Source organism: Cynara cardunculus (assembly GCF_001531365.2).
Source record: "Cynara cardunculus var. scolymus isolate 2C chromosome LG 6, CcrdV1, whole genome shotgun sequence".
NCBI classification, from domain to species: Eukaryota; Viridiplantae; Streptophyta; class Magnoliopsida; order Asterales; family Asteraceae; genus Cynara; species Cynara cardunculus.
This window is the reverse complement of record NC_037533.1, coordinates 15,993,125-16,012,838: the sequence shown is the minus strand read 5'-3', so window position 1 is coordinate 16,012,838 and position 19,714 is coordinate 15,993,125. Positions and strand designations below refer to the sequence as shown.

The window sequence follows — 19,714 nt, the reverse complement described above, 5'->3', positions numbered from 1 at the left end:
TCTTGTAGTTCCTCTTTGATTTGAGTTGAATCGAGCTTATGTGTGTGAAAATCGCACCTCTAATGTGTGTGTGAGTTCTGGACTCAAATGACAAGAAAAATGGGTTAAAAATCCAATTTATAATGCTAAACCTCGAGTTGGGCCGGGTTGACCCGGCTAGGTACCCATTTTGACCATCAACACTTAAATTATTCATAACTTTTCGCTCGGACCTCCGTTTTCTATGAGGTTTTCGCATACACGTTCATAAAGAAATAATCTATAACATCCAACAACAATATTCCAGAAAAGATCTCTCAAGAAAATCATTTTTTACGTAACTATTTGACGTAAATCCCAAATCCTCTAATATACTCCTAAGAAGTATAATTCTAAAATTTCAAACTCAAACCCCCACTAAATCATAGATTCTCTTTAACCCAGTAGTTAAATATATTTAGCAAATAATTTGGGTATATTAGAAATTAGATGTTACACAATGACCCAAATCCCTTTCTACACTTTTTCATCTTAACTCTTATTCTCACACAATTCTTCGTCTATGTGTGTATATATATGTGTGTGTGTGTAATTATGAATGTTTGTAATTTATATATTAAACGAGTGAAAATCCTAGTTTCAGTTTTTTAATAAAAAGCTGCATTAACTCTACACTGATGGCTTATAGTGGACACAAATTTCTCTCGCCTTTTATCTATATTTGGTTGTTTTGCTTTACGAAATGAGATGATATAGCTTTTCTTTGACATATGTTAGAGATGAATATATAGAAGTTTCCCTTTTAATCAAGAAGAATAGGTAACCATCTTTACTCCAATCAGAGAAAATGTACGAAACACCTTCGCCTGTCATCCAAGCTGAATAAAATGCTCGAACGATTTAAATGTACTCTTTTTTTCCTTATTGAACAACACCCACATTTGATTAAATCAGATGTGGGTTTCAAAATTTCAATAAAATGATCTGGTAAATATTAATCAACAAAAGTCACCACCTTTACGGGTAACATTTTGGGGTCATCAAAATGAACTGTTTTTTAAGTATATAATATTTATATAGGCAAATGCAACAAATAAACTTACCCACACACTTCTCGCATTTGCTAAGGTTTGAACCCCTAACCTTCTAGGAGGCCAAAAGTTACGATACCTCTAGGCCAAAGGCCCTTTTGGCCAAAATAAACTGTTGGTAAGCATTTTTACCCAGTAAAGCTTACTGTGTAAGAGTAAGCTTATACACTTATCACATTTGCTGATGTTTGAACCCTTGACCTTCTAGAAGACCCTCATTTATTAGGTAAAATTATTGCTCCTTATTATGCCTCTTAAATATAAGATTCTCGATTCTTGTTTTGCTCAACCGTCAACAACGCCACTTTTCTATTTCACTTATTACACCCCTCAATCTTTGGTAATAAATTACATTACGTCCCTCAACTAACCATAAATTACAAAAAAACCCCTCAACTATTGATAGTAATTAAAATCATACCCCTCAACTTACTGTAGCCAACTAAAGTATCCTCTTGGGATTAAAAAAAACTTGCAATATGCCCTTTAGCTTTGGGGAAGAAAGAGAGAGTGGACGACCCACATCCTCTGTTTTCATTTTTTTATGCATATACTCATTTCTAGATCTTAGTCTTCATCGTTTCTCGAATCCAGGTTCCATTAATGGTGAGCCCAAAGCTTTCATTTTTCTTGTTTTATTTCCCCAATTTTCTTGAATCATTACTCGTTTATCTCATCATAAACCAATCTGATTGTCTGCGATCTATCATAATTCTGAGTTTTTAGGAATCTGAATTGAACTTGAAATCGATGTTTGAAGGATCCGATGCCTCTGTTCTAGTTCGTGAAGACTAAATGTTAGTAATCCTATCACTGTATCTACTGGATTCTGTCTAATTTCATCAAGATAAGGTAAATTTTCAGTTTTCTAGATCCTTTTGTATCCACATTTAGATCTGTTGAATAGGGCTTACGATGAATTGTGTTAATGTTTCTGATTTACGATTGCAATTGTGTTGGAAGTATGAAATTTTTCAGTAATGGATTGCTTAATCATTGTTTTACCTATCTACAATTGATCAATTTTATGATTTTGTGATCGGAATTACAAATTTACATTACCTTTTTTTTTTTTTTTTGAATTGTAGTTGGATTTTAAGGTAGAAACAGCATTCAAGTTAGTGAGTTGTTTGCTAATTTTGAGGGTTAAGAATACTGAAAACTTATGGCAATTCAACATGGGATTGTGGAGAAGATGGAACCAGATAATGGTAAGCTGTTTATTGGTGGGATTTCTTGGGATACCGATGAGGATCGATTGAAAGAGTATTTTAGTAGTTATGGGGAGGTGGTGGAAGCCGTTATCATGAGAGATCGTTTGACTGGTCGTGCAAGAGGATTTGGTTTCGTAGTGTTTGTTGATCCTGCTGTTGCTGAGAGAGTTGTAATGGAGAAGCATATGATTGATGGTCGAACTGTAAGTTTCTGATGTCCCGACACCTATGCTACACAATGCAATCGGTCACAAGTTGTTTCGAATATTGAAATGTGATTGTGAGAAGTTTTTATAGATCGATAAGACACTACAACAAAATCGGATTATAGGACACCAAATACCCTTTTTATAGGACACTTGTTTCTTTAAGACACTTTTTCGAATAATGTCATATAAAAAAGACGAATAGGACACTTCATTTCAGAAACAAAATCGGCTTATAGGACGCCAAATACTCTTTTTACTAGACACTTGTTTTTATAATACACTTTTTCGAATAATGTCATATAAAAAGATGAATATGACGCTTTATTTCATAATTGTAAGATCCCACATCGGTTGGGGAGGGAACTAAGGTTGCCTTATAAGGGACTAGATACCTCCTCTATCAGATGTGTTTTAGACCGTGAGTCCAGGTGTGGACAAAACGAACAATATCTAGTAGGGTTAGCCTAGGATGTCACAGAAGGTATCAGAGCCAGGAACCGGACTAGCGTGCCAGCAAGGATGTTGGGCTCAAACCACAAGGGTTGTGGCGGATGTGATGCAATATCCCATCTGCCATGGGTTTAATTCCAGGCGTCCACAACAATTGTTGTGGATTAGTCTGGGCATAGTCTGGGACACCCTTACAAAAAAAAGGACGTTGGGCTCCTAAGGGGGGTGGGTTGTAAGATCCCACATCGGTTGCGGAGGGGAACTAAGGTTGCCTTATAAGGGACTGGATACCTCCTCACAGACGCGTTTTAAAATTGTGAGTCCAAGTGTGGACAAAGCAGAAAATATCTGATAAGGTTGGCATGAGATATTACAAAAAGTTCCCTTATAAACTATTTAGGATGCCCAAAAGCATCCTATCAACTTATTGTGCCTTTACATAGAACACACAATTGTTTAAGCCTATAACCATAACTCTTATAAAGCAGTCTATTAGGACATTTAAACATATTTGACGTCCTATAAAGCCGATTTTGTGTGCATGCCAAATGAAATAATAATGAAGTTCACATTCTCTCTTTCATGCTTTCAGTTAGATGATAATTGGGGTCCCAAATTTTCAGGTTGAAGCAAAGAAGGCTGTTCCAAGGGAAGACCACCATGGACTAAATAGAAACATTAGCAACATTCAAGGATCGCCAGGCCCAATGGGGCGTACGAAGAAGATATTCGTAGGTGGGTTGGCATCAACCGTCACCGAAACCGATTTCAAGAAATACTTTGATCAATTTGGTACCATCATAGATGTGGTGGTCATGTATGACCACAACACCCAAAGGCCAAGAGGTTTTGGTTTCATTACATATGATTCTGAAGAGTCGGTGGATAGGGTATTACACAAGACGTTCCACGAACTCAACGGTAAAATGGTTGAGGTCAAACGGGCAGTCCCTAAAGAGTTGTCTCCAGGGCCAAACCATAGTCCATTGGTTGGATATAACTATGGCTTGGGTAGACCCAACTCATTTCTTACAACTAGCTACCCACAAGGCTACAATATGAGCTCAATTGGAAGTTATGGAGTCAGAATGGACAGTCGGTTCAGTCCAACTGTTGGTGGTCGAACCGGGTTCCCTCCATTTGGTTCAAATGGTTATAATATGGGCATGAATGTGGAGCCATCTTTAAGCCCATTTGGAGGGTCTTCCAATATTGGCTATGGAAGAGTTATGAGCCCATATTATGGTGGAAATCCAAATAGATATAGTACTCCTATTGGATTCAATCAAGCTAGTGGCAGAAGTGAGCCACCTATAGGTTCATCGGCTAGAAATATGTTGGGAAATGGTGGACTCACCAGCCCGGTTGGCCCTGGTTCTGGTTCGTATTTGGGTTCAGGAAATGGTGGATTTGGAGTATTTGGGAACAATGCAGCCGGTTGGGGTTCTAACCCGTTAGTTTCTCAAGGTGGAGTGAACCCTTCTGGCTATATTGATGGGCTAGTAGGTGGTGCACTTAGAAGAAACAATGGAGCCGCGGTGGCTGCACCATCATCATTTAATGGACCAAATGGTGGTCATCAGGGTATTTATGGTAATTTATATCGTGGGGGTTCAATTTATGGCGATGCAACTTGGCAGTCGTCATCTAGTGAGCTCGATGGTTCTGTTTCGGGTTCATTTGGCTATGGGGTTGGTAATGCAGAAGATGCCATGGCTAGAAGTTCTGAAGGTTATGTTGGGAGCTATAGTATTGCAAATAGACAAGTGAATAGAGGTTAGTCTATCATATCCTTCCATTAGCTTTTGTGTTATATTTCTACATGTGCAGGTTCAAATGAGAACCATATTTTTTTCTGAGAACCTGGGAACCAACTAGTCATAATGAATATTTGAAGCTATTAGTCATGAATAATGAAAATGCATGATATTCATGATGAATAATGAATAATGAGATGCATGATATTCATGATGAATAATATCCATGATGAATGATATTCATGACTATTTTAGGGTCACGTGTCATAAATGATTAATAAATAGTTGGTTCCTGGTTCCCAAAATATTGACGGTTCTCAGTTGAACCTGCCCTTATTTCTAAAATTCATTTTGATTCTTAGCTGATTGTCGTAGAAAAAATGGTGTTTAGTTTTCTATTTCAAATGAACGATAGTTATTCTGCAAGTGCCAAAAGAAGAAAACTCTAATAGTTTTCAAGAATGAGTCAATGTGGACAAGATGTCATTGTAGAAATGTAAGTGCAAAAAGAACCATTTTTTGTTCAAAATCACTCATTCATGAAAAAGATATAGTGCTCGTTTTTGCAGTTTTACAGAAACGATGGTTTGAATGCAATGAAAAACCAATGCCTTGAATCATAAAATGGATTCTGCTTGTTAATTCAGATAAAGTGTCATTCATATGTGATTGCTAGTATGATATTGGATTATTAGTTATCATTCATATGTGATTGACCTTTTTTAAACCAGATTTGATCAAATGTAGCGAAACTTATCCAAGATGTTATCATCAATTCTTTGTGTTTTTTTTCTTCTTGGTATCACTTTTGGACCCTAACCTTCACAAGTCGAGGGTCCTTTCTGAAACAACTGCTTTAGTGGTAGAGGACAGGTTTGTGTACATTCCACCCCCAGACCCTACTTTTGAGTGGGATATAGGAACAATTTGGTTATTTTTGGACCCTAATGCTAAAGTTGTATTATATTCATAAAAAGTGGATTAAAACCTGAATTACAAGGGCATGAGATAGCAATTTTGGACGATATATGTCGAGTACGATGGTTCTTCTTGTATGTCCATATTTAGTCTAGAAGAAGTTTTTATTCTTGCAAACTTTAATATTCTCTTGGCTAGTGGTACTCAGTAACCCCACCTTCTCGGAGGTCAGGGGTTCAAGTCTCACCAAAGGTGAACAATGTGTATGAGTTTAAGTTAACGTGTGTGTACATATATACGGGACGGTTCATGCGAGAACCAAATAACCTCTACATTCATTGATGCATATACACTAATGAATTTTAGTGAGTATATGCCTCAATGCATATATATACTTGCATACATAGTATATATGTATTGATGAATATATTCATTGAACGGAATACATATTTTGATAGTATATATGCATCAATGAATATATAGGTTCTTCGATTTCACAAATTTTTTGTGGTTCTCATATGAACCTGATCCTATATATACATATAGTGGCTTAATCATTTGAGAACTCCATATATATTGTGATAACCGTGAGAGCTTTTATACAAAGGTATTGTTTTACATGATTTTTTTCTCATGTAAGGCTAAAATTTGACGTATTGAAGAACATATATTTGTTCCACAACGTGTTTGCTTCGCATGTATGTGGTTCACAATGTGAAACGTTTTTATTTGTAAATTTTGTTTCACAAACATACTAAAAAGGTTCACATTTTAAAACAAATGCATATGAAACAAACACATTGTGAAACAAATATATGTTAATCGATATTCCAAATCCTAGTCATAGATGGAAAAAAATCATATGAAATAGCACATGATGCGGTTATCACAATTTAATGAGTTCTCAAAAGAAGGTCTCCCTATGTATATATATATATATATATACACACACACACACACACAAAAATATATATATATAGACTTGGGATCATGTGAGACCAAGGGTTTTTACTGAGACCCGGAAGACCAATTCTCAACCCTTGGATTAGATCTACAATCTGAACATTCATAATCACAAAATTGCCATGAGACTTCTCAATAATCACAAAATTGCCACTTTAGACCATTAGATCATTAGCTTATAAAGTTGATCAATGAACATAAATTGGTCATACGGTTCTCGCGAAAAACCCTTGGTCTCACGTGAACCCAACCCTATATATATATGATCATATGATCACTCCTCTATATATATATATATATATATATATATATATATATATTTCATTTTCTCATTGTGTGCTTACTATGTGCTAGTCTTTGTTTCTTTTACCATTTTGTTCACACTCTCCGGGGATCTTCATGGAAACACTCACTCTACTCTTTGGGGTAGAGGTAAGATTTGTGTGCATCGCACCTCGACCTTCCTCTTGTATGAGATATATCAGGTCAATTCGATTTCGCTTGTTTTTTTGTGAAGAATATTGGATATTTTTGTCGAAGTCCCACATCAGCTACTTGGAACACTTCTCCTCGATATAAAAGAAACTCCTCAGCTCTTTTGGAGAGTAACCTGATGGGGTTCCACATACTGTAAATTTGTATGATTTGGTATTAACTTTTTTTGTCGCTCATTCTTTACAGAAATCGCTGCATAGAAGTTTTCATGTTTTGCATACGGTAACGCAACTTTAGGAGGAAGACGCTTCGGTTTGAAGTGGACTGATTTTCGTAAATATCCCTCGTTAGCATACAACATCGGCATCTTTAAGGCGATTCGATCTGAGGATTTCTTGATAAGATCATATACACTACACTATACACATATCAAGAAGGGCAGTTTAAAAATGGGATCTTGTTATCAGTTTTTGATTTCTAATTGACGGTAGATTTCATCGATAGTTGTAAAATCAAGAACGCGTGATATATTGTCCATCCCCTTCGATAAAGGGCGGGTAGGATAGATCAATAATTTCTATTTTTCGTTATCGATTGTTGTCGTAATTCATGGCAATGTTGCATGCCTGTACTGTTTTCCAACAATTTTTTTTCTAGCAATGTACCTGTGATTTTCTTGATTTATAGAGTGTGAAGGATTGGGAATGTGGTTCGTAAGTTAAGGAGTCGTTCACCGACACAAATCGGATAAGTGTTAACCGAGAAAGCGGTAATCGTTGATTGAAAATGATCGTTTCCAACCACAAGGGTGGTGTCTGATTGGTTTGAGCTTGGCTCCAAATGTCAAAAGTGCCAGGAGGTTTCATGTTCAAATCCAAGGAGGAACAAAAATTCCCTTGTGGACACGGAGGTTCAAATGCTGTGACTCCGGGGTACCTGCAGGTGGTCGTCCTAGGATTAGTCGGCTCGCATAGCGGGTTGGATATCCAGGTTAATAAAAAAAATGATCGTTTCCCAACTTTTTACCGATAAAAAACAATTTGGGTAAACATTGTCTGACTCAGTCAGTGACCCATTGGTGGTTGACTCCATCAGAATCACCATCAGTCAAAAGTGTAGGTAAACAACATCATCTTTTCCGAGTACGTGACTCTTATTGGATAAGTGACTCTTAAGGGTTGTTTGTTTACCTCTTAATAGTTTCGTTAAGAGGTAGCCTCTGAATCGTTAAGAGATGAATCTTGCTTGGCAAAAAAAGTCTGCCTCTCAATGATTTTTAAAACCCTCTGAATGATTTTGTATCATGGGTCTCCCTTAACCATTCATCATCATAATTCCATTGTAAACAATTACCGAACAATTGTATTTCATTTTGTACTATATCATGAGAGCTTGTTAATCATTCTCCACCAAACCATTCAACAACTGACAAACAATCCTTACTCAGTAAGAGACAATCTAACATCAAGTAACCAACCATTTAGTTTTTTATTTGAAACTTGCATACCTTTTTTCTGTTTTGAAAAGATGTCTTAAAAAACTTGCAATTTACAACCAATATAAAAGTCGTAAAATAATCCATCTTAGGAGTCGTTTACCAAACCCTTATCAGGTAAGTGGTAAAAGTTTGGTGAACGACTCCTTACTTAGTGGATTGAACCATCTCTTAGATGTCTCTATTTGCTTTTTTCCTTTTTTACTGCTTACTTTTGTACAAACTGAGATCTTTACGGAAACAACTCATTCTACCATTTAAAGTAGATGACATGTCTACATACATCTTAGTCCCGAAAACTCTACTTTTAGATGGAATATATTGGATTCCTTTCGTTTTTCCATCTGTTAGTTGGCTTTTTTTTTTTCTGTGTATACCCGACATAGGTCAAAAAATTTCAAATAAAAAAAGTTTAAACTTATTTACAAATTATAATGTTACATTTTTTTTGTTAACTTGGATATTCAACCCGACATGTGAGCCGACTAGTCTCAGGGTGAATATCTGCATTGCGGTAGCCCGGAGTCGCACCGTATTTGAACATTCCTGGCCATAATAAGATGTTTATTTCTTCTTGGATTTGAACCTGAGATTTTCAGACACTTTTAACCTTTTGAGTCCAAACTCAAACTAATCAGACATCACCCTCTTGGCTTACAATTTTTTTCATTCACAAGGTTATATTATACTATCTTATTTTTATATTAAAAATATAAATATTTGAATATTTTCATTAAATTTTGTCTCAAATTTAAAACTATAATTGTTCATATTATGATTATATTAATAATATAAATTAGGATTAAATAAACAAAAGCGGGGATAGCTCAGTTGGGAGAGCGTCAGACTGAAGATCTGAAGGTCACGTGTTCGATCCACGTTCACCGCATTTTAAATTTTGGTTTTAAATATATTTATTTTGACAACTGACCTGTATTTTCGTTTAAGCCCCTCATTTATATGGAATGTTCACAAACTTCCCTGTTTTTTGTTTTAACGATAAATTCTCTTGACGACTGACCTGTATTTTCGTTTAAGCTCTTTATTTTGTAGGAATATTCACAAACAACCCTTGAAGTTTAATCCAAGTGTCAAATAGCCCACTTACCGTTAAATTTTCAATCCTTATTAATTACAACAACAAAAAATGTTTTTGCATGGAATAAAATATGTCAAGAAAATTAGAAATTGGAATGGAAAATATTATCAGACTTGAAAATATGTTTGGTTGATAGATATTAGAATGATTTTTGATAGTTCTAAAACGCTCTGAAGAATTTTGTATCATGGATCTCCCTTAACCATTAAGAGCTCTAATTCCATTGTATACAATTACCAAACAATTATATTTCATTTTGCACTATATCATAAAAGCCTCTTAATCATTCTGACTACTTAATCATTTTGCACCAAACCATTCAGAAATCGCCAAACAGCCCCTTAAAAAGTTTACATTTAATTTATCACCTATTAATGATTCAGATGTTGCCTCTTAATAAAACTATTAAGAGGTAAACAAACAATCCCTAAGCTTTTTTATCTACCAAAAGAGATTTGATCATACATACCACATTGTTATCTTGTACAATATCCGTCACATATGAATGAGGTCTCAGATTCGAGCAAAGACACTGCTTCTCTATCAACGGAATGTACGCATTGATTTACCTACTCCGCTATGATTATGGGACCAGTGCAGTAGGGCGCCACGGATGGTGGTGTCTACCCTTTTTACTCTCGACCCATCATAAACACATCAAAGAAAGGAATCGTAAGCATACGTACGCTCGAATAACAGTGGTCCCTACTCTCGTTATTTAGGTCAATTCACACCATTGAGAATGTTAAAAAAATTGATGTTGATGTGTGTGGCAAGTAATTAATTGGGATTCAAATTGAATGTAGAAGGTTGATATAGAATCACCTTATAATTATACCAAACATGACTGAATAAAAACCTGTTATGACAAGACTGAGTGGGGAAAAATGCATTTCTTTAGTTATCAAACAAAAATTAGGAAAACAGAACAAATGAACGACACATGTCAAATTAAAACCGAGATTTGACCATGATGTTATCGAGATTCACAAATTACCAAGGTTCAGAATCCGTGGTATATGTTAACGTTACAATAAATGAAACCCGACATAATATTTTGCACACCCAACGATCTAAATTAAATAATAACCCGATACTTATGTTACCCTTTCTCCTAAATAGTAGAAACATTTCAACGTTAAACTAGGACTTATCTTCGTCCGATTGAGAGCACGGTGGTCCAGGAACAGAATCAACAAAGAACTCGTCCACTGAAAATAAAATCACGACATTGTTAATGCCAAGGAAGTCCAAACGAACTCGAATAGTGTCGGAATTTACGAGGTCGGATCACATGTTGGTCGGTCAAGTCCTTAAGAGATCTACTATAAGGGTATGTTTCGTAAGTGGGACAGAACGGTGCATTGACAATATAAAAACTTGTTATCCCAAGTTTGGTACCACATTAGAACCGAGATTCGACATGAGACAACATTGATAAATTACTAAAATACACATGTTAAATTAAAACCCTAAAATCTTGTACAATTCTTTCATCCGCTTGTCTCACTCTCGCCAGTCCAAAAAGAACATGGACCGGTCCGAGTCCAGTAGGGTAAAGTCCGACTGGTCCAGGCATTATCCAGTCCTAGAAAAGACCGGTCCGTCTAAAAAAATTGGATTAAGGACCGGCATACTGGTCTGGTCCGGCCTGATAAAGTCATAGTCTGGTCTGGCCTGATAATGTCATGGTCTGGTCCGAGACAGGTCTGGTCCTTTTGCCCATGTATACGCTACCCTACATTTCAGCTCCCAACCCTCCCATGCCCCACCCTCAACTACCCAAAACATTTATAAATAAGACTCACCCTCTGATAAAGTCATAGTCTCACCCTCTAACTACCCAAAACACCCTCAACCTCAAGGGTCTGTTTGTTAGCAGCTTAATGAGCTAAATAAGACTCACAGCTTATTCGGTTAACTATAAATGATTGTTTGGTAGTGGCTTATTTAGTAAACTTCTAGAGCGAAGCTTTATACAAAAAGCCATAGTTTTTTCCAACCTGCTCCTTCCAATTAAAAAACACATTCCTTCCATTTATAAAAAAACCCTACCAAACAAAAATCTTCCCAATCTATAGACACAACTTTATCCATAGACTTAATTGAAAACCAACCAAACAGTCTGTAACTCCCTTCGCATTAGCCATCATCACAAGACTTTGACAATCTTGATATTGGTTCACAAGTTTTCTCTATTTTATTTCGGGCACGATTATTAGTCAATGACCTCAATTGATAAAAGTGACGTGTCCAAACATTGCATTTTTTAGGACGGAGGGAGTAAGTAAAACTAGAAAACAGTGTTCTTACCAATATCTTCTTGCTCAGGAGAATCAAGTAATATATCTGAATCAGAAGGCAGAAAAGGTGAACCGGGATAGTTTCCAAGAGCTCCTAGATCTGAAAACAACATGATGGAGAACAAATATTAGTTGAATCATTAATAATTATAATTATAACAAGGGAGATGAATGGCTTAGATATTTGTACACCAGATAGAAAAGATTAATGAAAAAAAAACATCACCTGGGCAAACTCTAACGACTTGTCTTTTAGCAGCTTAATGAGTTTAAGGGAATTCAACTATACATGATTGTTTGGTAGTGGCTTAATGATATAGAAAGTGACTTATTCGGTAAGCTTTTAGGGGGGGCTTTATGCAGAAAGCCAAGTTTTTTCCGAACCTGCCCCTCCCAATTAAAAAACACGCTCCTTCTATAAAAACCCTCCCAAACAAAAACCTTCCCAATCTACACAAACAAATTAATCCAACACAGACAGCTTTATCCATACAAGACTTAATGAAAAACCAACCAAACAAGCTAAACAAAATCAAAGTTTACCTCCCAGGTTCGACAAGTCTGCTGTTAGATCTGAAAGGCTGAAATTCCAAGGGATTTGACCAAAAGATCTAGAATTTCCATTATCGGGTGGTAGATGCAATCCTACTGAACTTGCCACATCAGATGTAAATGCTGTGTCAAGTGCTGATGTGTCTACTCCCATTCCTGATAGTTCAGATGCAGTAAAGGGGAAATGACCACTAGATGCTACTGATGTAGGACTCATAGGCATATCTGACATCGGTGAAATGGCCCCATTGGTTGGAATAGGAGTTACACCAGCTGCACTGTTGTCCATTACCATACTTCTGCAATCATATAGAAAAAAACAACCATCAGCACAGGTACCAAGGAAGTTGTAATGCCCCAAGCCGGAAGCAATAGACTGGCCCAATTTCTTATCCAACTTAAAACCATGATGGAAATTATTGGTAGGGGGTAACCCACAACTTTGAGCTTAGGATCTCACAGATCTATTCTTTCTATCCATGTGGGACGAGTTGTTACAAACTCCCCCACTTAAACTCCTGACCTCCTCGTCAGCCTTCCCAAAATCTTCCTTGTGATCGGTGATGTGGGATTCGCCTAAGGTGTCACAAACATCCCCCTTGAGGAATCATCATTCCTGATGAAGTTTTCCCCACCATCCCAATGGTACAAGGATCGGCTCTTATACCATTTTAAACGCCCAAAGAAACAGGCTGTCCCAATACCTTCTTATCCAACTTAAAACCATGATGGAAGTTATTGGTAGCCGGCAACTTTGAGCTTATAAGGAGCTCACACATCTACTTTCCTATCTATGTGGGATGGGTTGTTATAGAAGTACTATACACGATTGATATTAGCAGTGACATAAGTAATGGAAGTTGTGATAACACAGTCTACTTTATGTTTCATCAAGAGCTCATGAGGATTAAATGCTTTCTCTTACTTTCCTTTTTTCTGGAGTTGAGGGGAAATTATATTTTTCATTAAATGATTTCAGAATGAAGCATTCTGATTTATGAATAGAAATCTATAGGGTGGAACCAACTAGATGATCTACTTGGACCCTTATCAGTAGAAATCAGGGAAATTAAGTACGAAAAAAATGGAAAAAGATAAACAAAAACCTCAAAGGTGGACGTATATCTAAATTGCTTCAGAGAATAAATAAATTTCATAAGATCCTAAGAATCTCGCCATAATATGTCTGCAAGAGGTGGCCCACCCTTATGCACCCGAGGAATGGGGGGAATCTTTATATGCAATTTATGAAATTATGCAAGTTATAGAAATGCAAATGATACCAAGAAAAGAAATATAGCATAGTAGGGAAGATGCTTCAAAATGTATATTCAAAATATTAAAAAAATTGAAATTGGGAAAGAAATATCTGTTTCTTTGTAATTTTGGAGGTTTTCTATGTTTGACTTTCAACAATGAATTAGAGGGAACATGAAATTTAATTATTTTAACTGAAACTCACTCATTTCCAGAGTTCATCCGCATCGGATGGAAGTTACTATGAGCAGGCACTCCATTGACCACATGGCAGCTCGACATACCCATGGAATCCATATGAGGCTGACCTGTAGTAGGCATTGGAGGTGGTTGTAGAACGGGGTATCCCATTGGTAAATTGTTAACTGCACTGCAAAGGATGATATTGAATAATAATGACAATAATGCAAGGAATGTGTGTGTGTGTGTGTGAGAGAGAGAGAGAGATGGAGAAGGCGTGTGAGTTTGAATGTGTTTGTCTGTGTCTAACAAGCAAGCCATGGATCATATAACTATAACCGATTTAATGAATCATTCGCAGTTTCATATTCTGAATTTGTTCATATTTGCACATGTATGGCTTAAACTTAGAGACAAGCATATGCCTACTGCCAGGATCAACCAGATGGCCCACACACGACTCGTCAATCGCACAGGCTTGGCCAACGACACGTGCCTTTTGGGGCCAACCGGCCAAGACCTCAATTGTTGGTCAGCAAACAAGCGGCAGGCACATGCGTCGCTTCTAAGAAGCAAGCCACAGATCATATAACTAGAGGAGCCTTGCAAGCTCCTAAGAAGAGCAAAGGAAGACTATTGAGCTATAAATGATAAGCCTTCCAACACTAATCAAATTGAATGCAATTAAGCAAGCATAAGTTCGAGAATTTATACATTTTGTAAATATAACTTTTTTATGGTTTTTGAGCAGGGAGAATATTCATATTCTTCCCGATGGCCAGAACAAATAGTAAAAGGTTACCTGGCATGGGATGGATCCCATTGTGTATGGAAGCCACAGGTAGCTTTGGAGGCACGGGATACTTCATAAGGTGATATTGATGCTCAAGTAAATGATTGAAAAGGATGATTTGCTTCTTCAGTTTTAACCTAATGTAGTAGGCTCTGAAAAAGTCCGCATTCTCTTCTTCCAATTTCTGCCAAACTATCCACCAAAAACAAAATGTGAAATGGTAACGATGATGCTATGGTTGAATATAAATTGCTTTGTAAGTATAACAGATCCAATGCACGTTAGATGGATAACATCCCGTCGGAATAAACAAAACTGTCAACACTCTTAGTGCGATACGAATCATCAATATAATGAAAAGACATACAACCTCAACATGTGTGGATTGTTTCTATCTAAACTGCTTTGAACAGCACGAAATCTCAAGATTGAATGCGGAAAGATGGTGAAAAGGTCAAAACAAATACATCACAGGAACTGGAATATTTTGCAGTGGTTACCTAGGGTTGTAAAACCAGGATCTATCCTTGCACGATTTAATAAAGTTTTCACCACTTCATCCCTATTCATATACAACTGCAAACAGCGTTCTATCAAGTTTTGGACCTACAACATTCAAGAATTATATCAAATGTAGACAAACCTTGACTTTTCCGTAATTCTGCAAGAAAGAATAATATGCAAAACAGAACATTAAATTTGCATACAAGTTCAATATCCTCCCGGGAAACTTTTCTGTTGTCATTGCTCGAAATGGAGACAGAACCAGAGTCAGGAACGGGCACCTCTGCTGCATTATTATGTTGATCACTTTGAGACTCGTGTGAAGCTTGGGCTAAAGGTTGTGTTTCTGGTGTATCCAAAGACTCCTGCATAGCTTCTTAATTTCAGGCACTACATTTATACCAATGTTTCTTCTTAAATGGTATAGGAAACCAGATAGATGAAAATTTAGGCTCACGGGGAATGGGCCCATTATATTTATATAAAAATAAAATCAAACAGTTTCCTTTATTTTCAATATCGAATGAAAATGAAAATGACGGATTCCTCCGGTTTAACCTAGAATGAAAATTTGGGCTTGTGGTGGAAAGAACAAATTATTATTATACTATATAAAACCAAATAGTATAAAAGGAGCTTCAAAGTTTAAAATGGAAAAGATCATCACCTGATTGTTCTTCATCTCAGTTAAATGGTACTTAAAGACATCTTCCCAAGGAAATCTTGTTGTTTCCCAATATGGCTTATTCACAAATAACAACTCTTTGCTGAACGTAGACTTTGTGATTTCGACAAATTTAACCTGAAGTATAATGCACAAGACATTTAGTACTACTAATATGTTGATTTTACCAGCATCTGGTAAACTATCCCATCCTTTCCCCCAAGTCACACATGTACATTTAATTGCAAATTTGACATAGCTGCAGATTCACATGAACATTGTTCAATTCACATGGAGTATTTGTCATAAATTTAATACACTGCGCAATTTTTCCTCAAATACTTTGAAAACAATGTCAATTTTGGAGTTGAAGACACAACTCATTTGAAATAGAACTTCAAAGAGCATCTGCTTATTTTTGGACTGAATAGACATTGTAAATTATTATCACAAACAAACAAACAAAGTTTTTAAAATTTTCCACCAAATAGCTCAACAAACCACAAATTTACTGAGACTGCCTACCACGAGAATATATTGGATCTGTATAAACCACATAATATAATTGTAGCATCGACGAAGAACAACTTTGAGAAACGTATACAATTTGTACAGATCGACAAGAGCAACTAAGAACAGAAAACCTTCAACGCACACAAGGAACAGTAAATATATTCAAGGAGAAATAAGATGTGCCTAAATTATGTGTACGGAGATGAGAGCACCGACCTGTAATTTCCGACGATGTAATCGGAAAAAAATAATCGCCGGCGAGAGGGCGGCGGTCGAAAGTACTCTCTCTGCAACTGCTTTGCCTATTTGTTGGAGCTGCTTTGCGATATTAAACAACAACTGATGGTAATAATAGTCATTGTCAAGGGGTATTTTAGGGTTTCCACTTGTGTCTAATCTCTGTTTGACGGTTAAAATTATCGAATAAAGAAACCGCTTAAATTGTTGTTTAATTATAATTAATTAATTAATTAATCATTTTGATTCTAATTATAGTTTTAGAAGCTTTAAGGAACGCTTGCTTAATTAGTTGAGACATGTTTAAATTAAACTATATGTTTTCTTTTTAAATATGTTTAAATAATTTGGTTTATTTCTGAAATTTGTTGGTTGTGTAAAAAATTAATGAACTTTAGTGTTTAAAATGATTAAGTTTTTTGACAATTTTTTGAAACAAGTAAGTTTTTTGACATTTCAAAACATGTTAAATAACTTCTTGGATTTACTAAAATCTGTTAGAGGCATCCTTATGACCTGTAAAACTGGTTAATGTAGTGAAATAATGGAAAAGGTCTAAAAAAATCAATTGACTTTTATATTTAGAACGATTAAGTTTTTAAATATTTTTTGAATGAAAAAATACTTATATTTATAAAATAAAACAAATATATCAAAAAATTACTTACATTTAGAAAATATTATTGATTATAATTAAAAATAAAAATATATTATGTCAATGATTTTTTAAATTAAAAAAATAAAAAAGGATTCAAAAAAGATTACTGATAAAATTTATTTTAATTAAAAATAAAATATATTTCGTTCGTGGTTTTGTAAATAAAAAAATAAAAAATAATTTGATTAAATTACTGAAGGATTAATGATAAAATTTAACTAGATACATAATTAATTAAAATTCATCGTTTATCCGTCAGTGAAATATGATATCACTGACAAGAAGCATGATTAAGCGACGAATTTTAATTAGACATATTTTGGTTATTTTCATGATTTCCCCTTAATTAATATATAAATTTCATCATTAATCTTTTTTAAATTGAATATTTTTTTTTGTATATTTGTTTCATTTTATAGATGTAAGTGTTTTTGTTTTTGTTCAAAAAATTTTTAGACACTTAATTGTTCAAAATATAAAGTCCATTTATTTTGTTTCAGATTTCTTCCATTATTTTACTATATTAACCACTTATATATGTCGTAAGAATGTCTCCAACAGGTTTTAGAAAGTCCAAAAAGTTATTTAACAGGTTTTGGAATGTCCAATAACTTATTTAACAAGTTTTGGAACGTCCAAGAACTTTTTAGTTTCAAAATTGTCCAATAATTTAATCATTCCCGACACTAAAGTCCATTGCACTTTTTTAGATTTTTTTTCCTAAAAACTTTAATATTATATAAAATAAAAACAAATATTGGTTATAAAAAATACGGTTTCATTAAAAATAACGAATCGCACGACACCTCTGCATATTTTTTATTTTATAATTTTTATTGTTATTACCAGAAGAAGAAGAAAAATAGACAAATGGGTTTGAACTTGAAACAGATAATTGCAGCTGTGAACCAGCAAACTGCAGTTAATTTTTGTCATCTTAGGAATGCACGCATCAATTTAAAACTGGTATACCTTTAAAACCCTAAAAATACATTACACTCAGATGATAAAAGCATAGATGCACCCAGAACCTTTCTTGGTACGTCTTCCCTACTGATAACAGTAGATACTAAATATTAGACAGTTAAGTACTATTATATTTTCTGAATATACCCGTCTCAAATGTGATTGCTTTCGTGATGATAAAAAAAATTGCAAAACTAATATACGCAAAAGGTAAACGCATCGTGGACATTTTTATTTAGAAAATTATTACAGGTTATGAACATACTCTAAATCTACGGTATCTAGTAAAGTTTGTGAACATATTGTCGATATCAGTTAAAGCAGCAAAAACTAAATCTAAACCTATTATTTTGTAAACACCGTGGTAAGAAATTTTCTTAAGGTTGTTTACATTATGTTCAGTGTTCACTTTAATTGTGTTCATCACGAAAGCAAACATGATCTGTGTTATTAAGCAGTAACCAATGAGAATGAAGATAAAAGAAGTTGTTTGGTTTTCTATAATAAAACGGGTCCGTTCCTCCAGAATCCCAAAATTTCATTCATGGTTAAGGGAATGAAAATCCATTCTCGTTTTTATTCTCTGTCATTTTCATTCCCCAGCCTGAGCCAAACAGATCCTAAATGTCATTCATGAACCCTTCAGTGACTCAAATCTAGAAAGATGTTTTATCAGGGTTGTTGTGCTAACCAGTAAAAGTCATAACAGTTCATTTTATTTGTTATGAAATTTCGTTCAGAGTTTCTGTTTGGATCAAACAATGTACTTTGATAGGATTTTAATGTATTTGAAATTCATGATGATGTATATTGTTAAAAGGAATTGCTAGTTTATAATTGGGCAAATTACATAAAAAGTTAACGTACTTTAACTTGATTCATTTTTTGGGTAACGTACTTTCAGAACTTTTATTTTGGTACCTAAGATGTAAAGTAAATATTTTAGTATTCGGGTAACCGGTTATCATGCTGATGTGGTGATTGATGCAATATCCAACTCAATATTATTTGTTGACATAGATATCTTAATCTAAAATTAGTTTTTATGTATTGTGGTTTATTAGAAGAATTAGTTAATACTTCATCCGGTTACCCGGATACTTAAATGTTTAAAACTTTACATATTAGATACTTAAAAAAGTACGTTATCCAAAATAGAAATCAAGTTACCCTTTATATTTTACATGTAAATTTTCTAGATGAACTATATAGCATTCTCGAAGATAAAATAGACAAGTATACATATTCAAACATTTATCAGTTTTACAAAAACAAACAACTTTATTGATTATGCTTTCAGACTTCAGCACCACCTCTTATTGATAGGAAGTAAAAAATAAGATTTATAACTTCAGTACCTCTAAAAAGACAACAATAATTATACTGTATAATTATTTATAAAAGTACAGACGAATTACACGACCTAATATATTATGTACCATCTTCTTTCTCATTTCGAGGTAAAGGTGCGAAAAGA

The 19,714-nt window shown here is 34.9% G+C and overlaps 2 protein-coding genes and 1 non-coding gene across 4 annotated transcripts; 2 read left to right on the top strand and 1 right to left on the bottom strand.

Moving 5' to 3' along the window:
- The first annotated feature begins 1,564 nt into the window (after positions 1-1,564).
- LOC112514808 (heterogeneous nuclear ribonucleoprotein 1-like) lies at positions 1,565-7,717 on the top strand. Of its 2 annotated transcripts, none has more exons than XM_025121419.1 (5): positions 1,565-1,676; positions 1,797-1,867; positions 2,159-2,487; positions 3,567-4,719; positions 7,263-7,717. In XM_025121419.1, the coding sequence occupies exons 3-5, from the start codon at positions 2,236-2,238 to the stop codon at positions 7,274-7,276; spliced, it is 1,419 nt and encodes a 472-aa protein (XP_024977187.1). In that variant the 5' UTR covers positions 1,565-1,676; positions 1,797-1,867; positions 2,159-2,235; the 3' UTR covers positions 7,277-7,717. The 2 variants fall into 2 exon arrangements, with proteins under 2 accessions (XP_024977187.1, XP_024977185.1); XM_025121417.1 differs by having other exon boundaries at positions 1,797-1,922.
- A 1,610-nt stretch (positions 7,718-9,327) lies between these two features.
- TRNAF-GAA lies at positions 9,328-9,400 on the top strand. The gene has a single exon. It is a non-coding gene; the product is annotated as a tRNA-Phe (tRNA).
- Positions 9,401-10,525: 1,125 nt separating this feature from the next.
- On the bottom strand, positions 10,526-16,674 carry LOC112514885. The gene is made up of 9 exons (XM_025121514.1): positions 16,593-16,674; positions 15,867-16,001; positions 15,403-15,564; positions 15,196-15,301; positions 14,705-14,887; positions 13,928-14,087; positions 12,457-12,764; positions 11,924-12,013; positions 10,526-10,821 (listed from the first exon to the last, which is right to left on the bottom strand). Exons 2-9 carry the CDS (start codon positions 15,879-15,881, stop codon positions 10,754-10,756), a joined length of 1,092 nt encoding a protein of 363 aa, XP_024977282.1. The 5' UTR covers positions 15,882-16,001; positions 16,593-16,674; the 3' UTR covers positions 10,526-10,753.
- Between the last annotated feature and the right edge of the window lie 3,040 nt (positions 16,675-19,714).

Excerpts from the sequence above, each read along its gene's own strand:
- LOC112514808 (XM_025121419.1), top strand. The coding sequence starts at position 2,236 with ATGGCAATTCAACATGGGATTGTGGAGAAGATGGAACCAGATAATGGT. Across the intron at positions 2,488-3,566 it reads ATATGATTGATGGTCGAACT|GTTGAAGCAAAGAAGGCTGT; the intron begins GTAAGTTTCTGA and ends CCAAATTTTCAG.
- LOC112514885 (XM_025121514.1), bottom strand. Across the intron at positions 14,088-14,704 it reads TGGGATCCATCCCATGCCAG|TTAACAATTTACCAATGGGA; the intron begins GTAACCTTTTAC and ends TTTGCAGTGCAG. Across the intron at positions 10,822-11,923 it reads TCCTGAGCAAGAAGATATTG|TGGACGAGTTCTTTGTTGAT; the intron begins GTAAGAACACTG and ends TTTTATTTTCAG.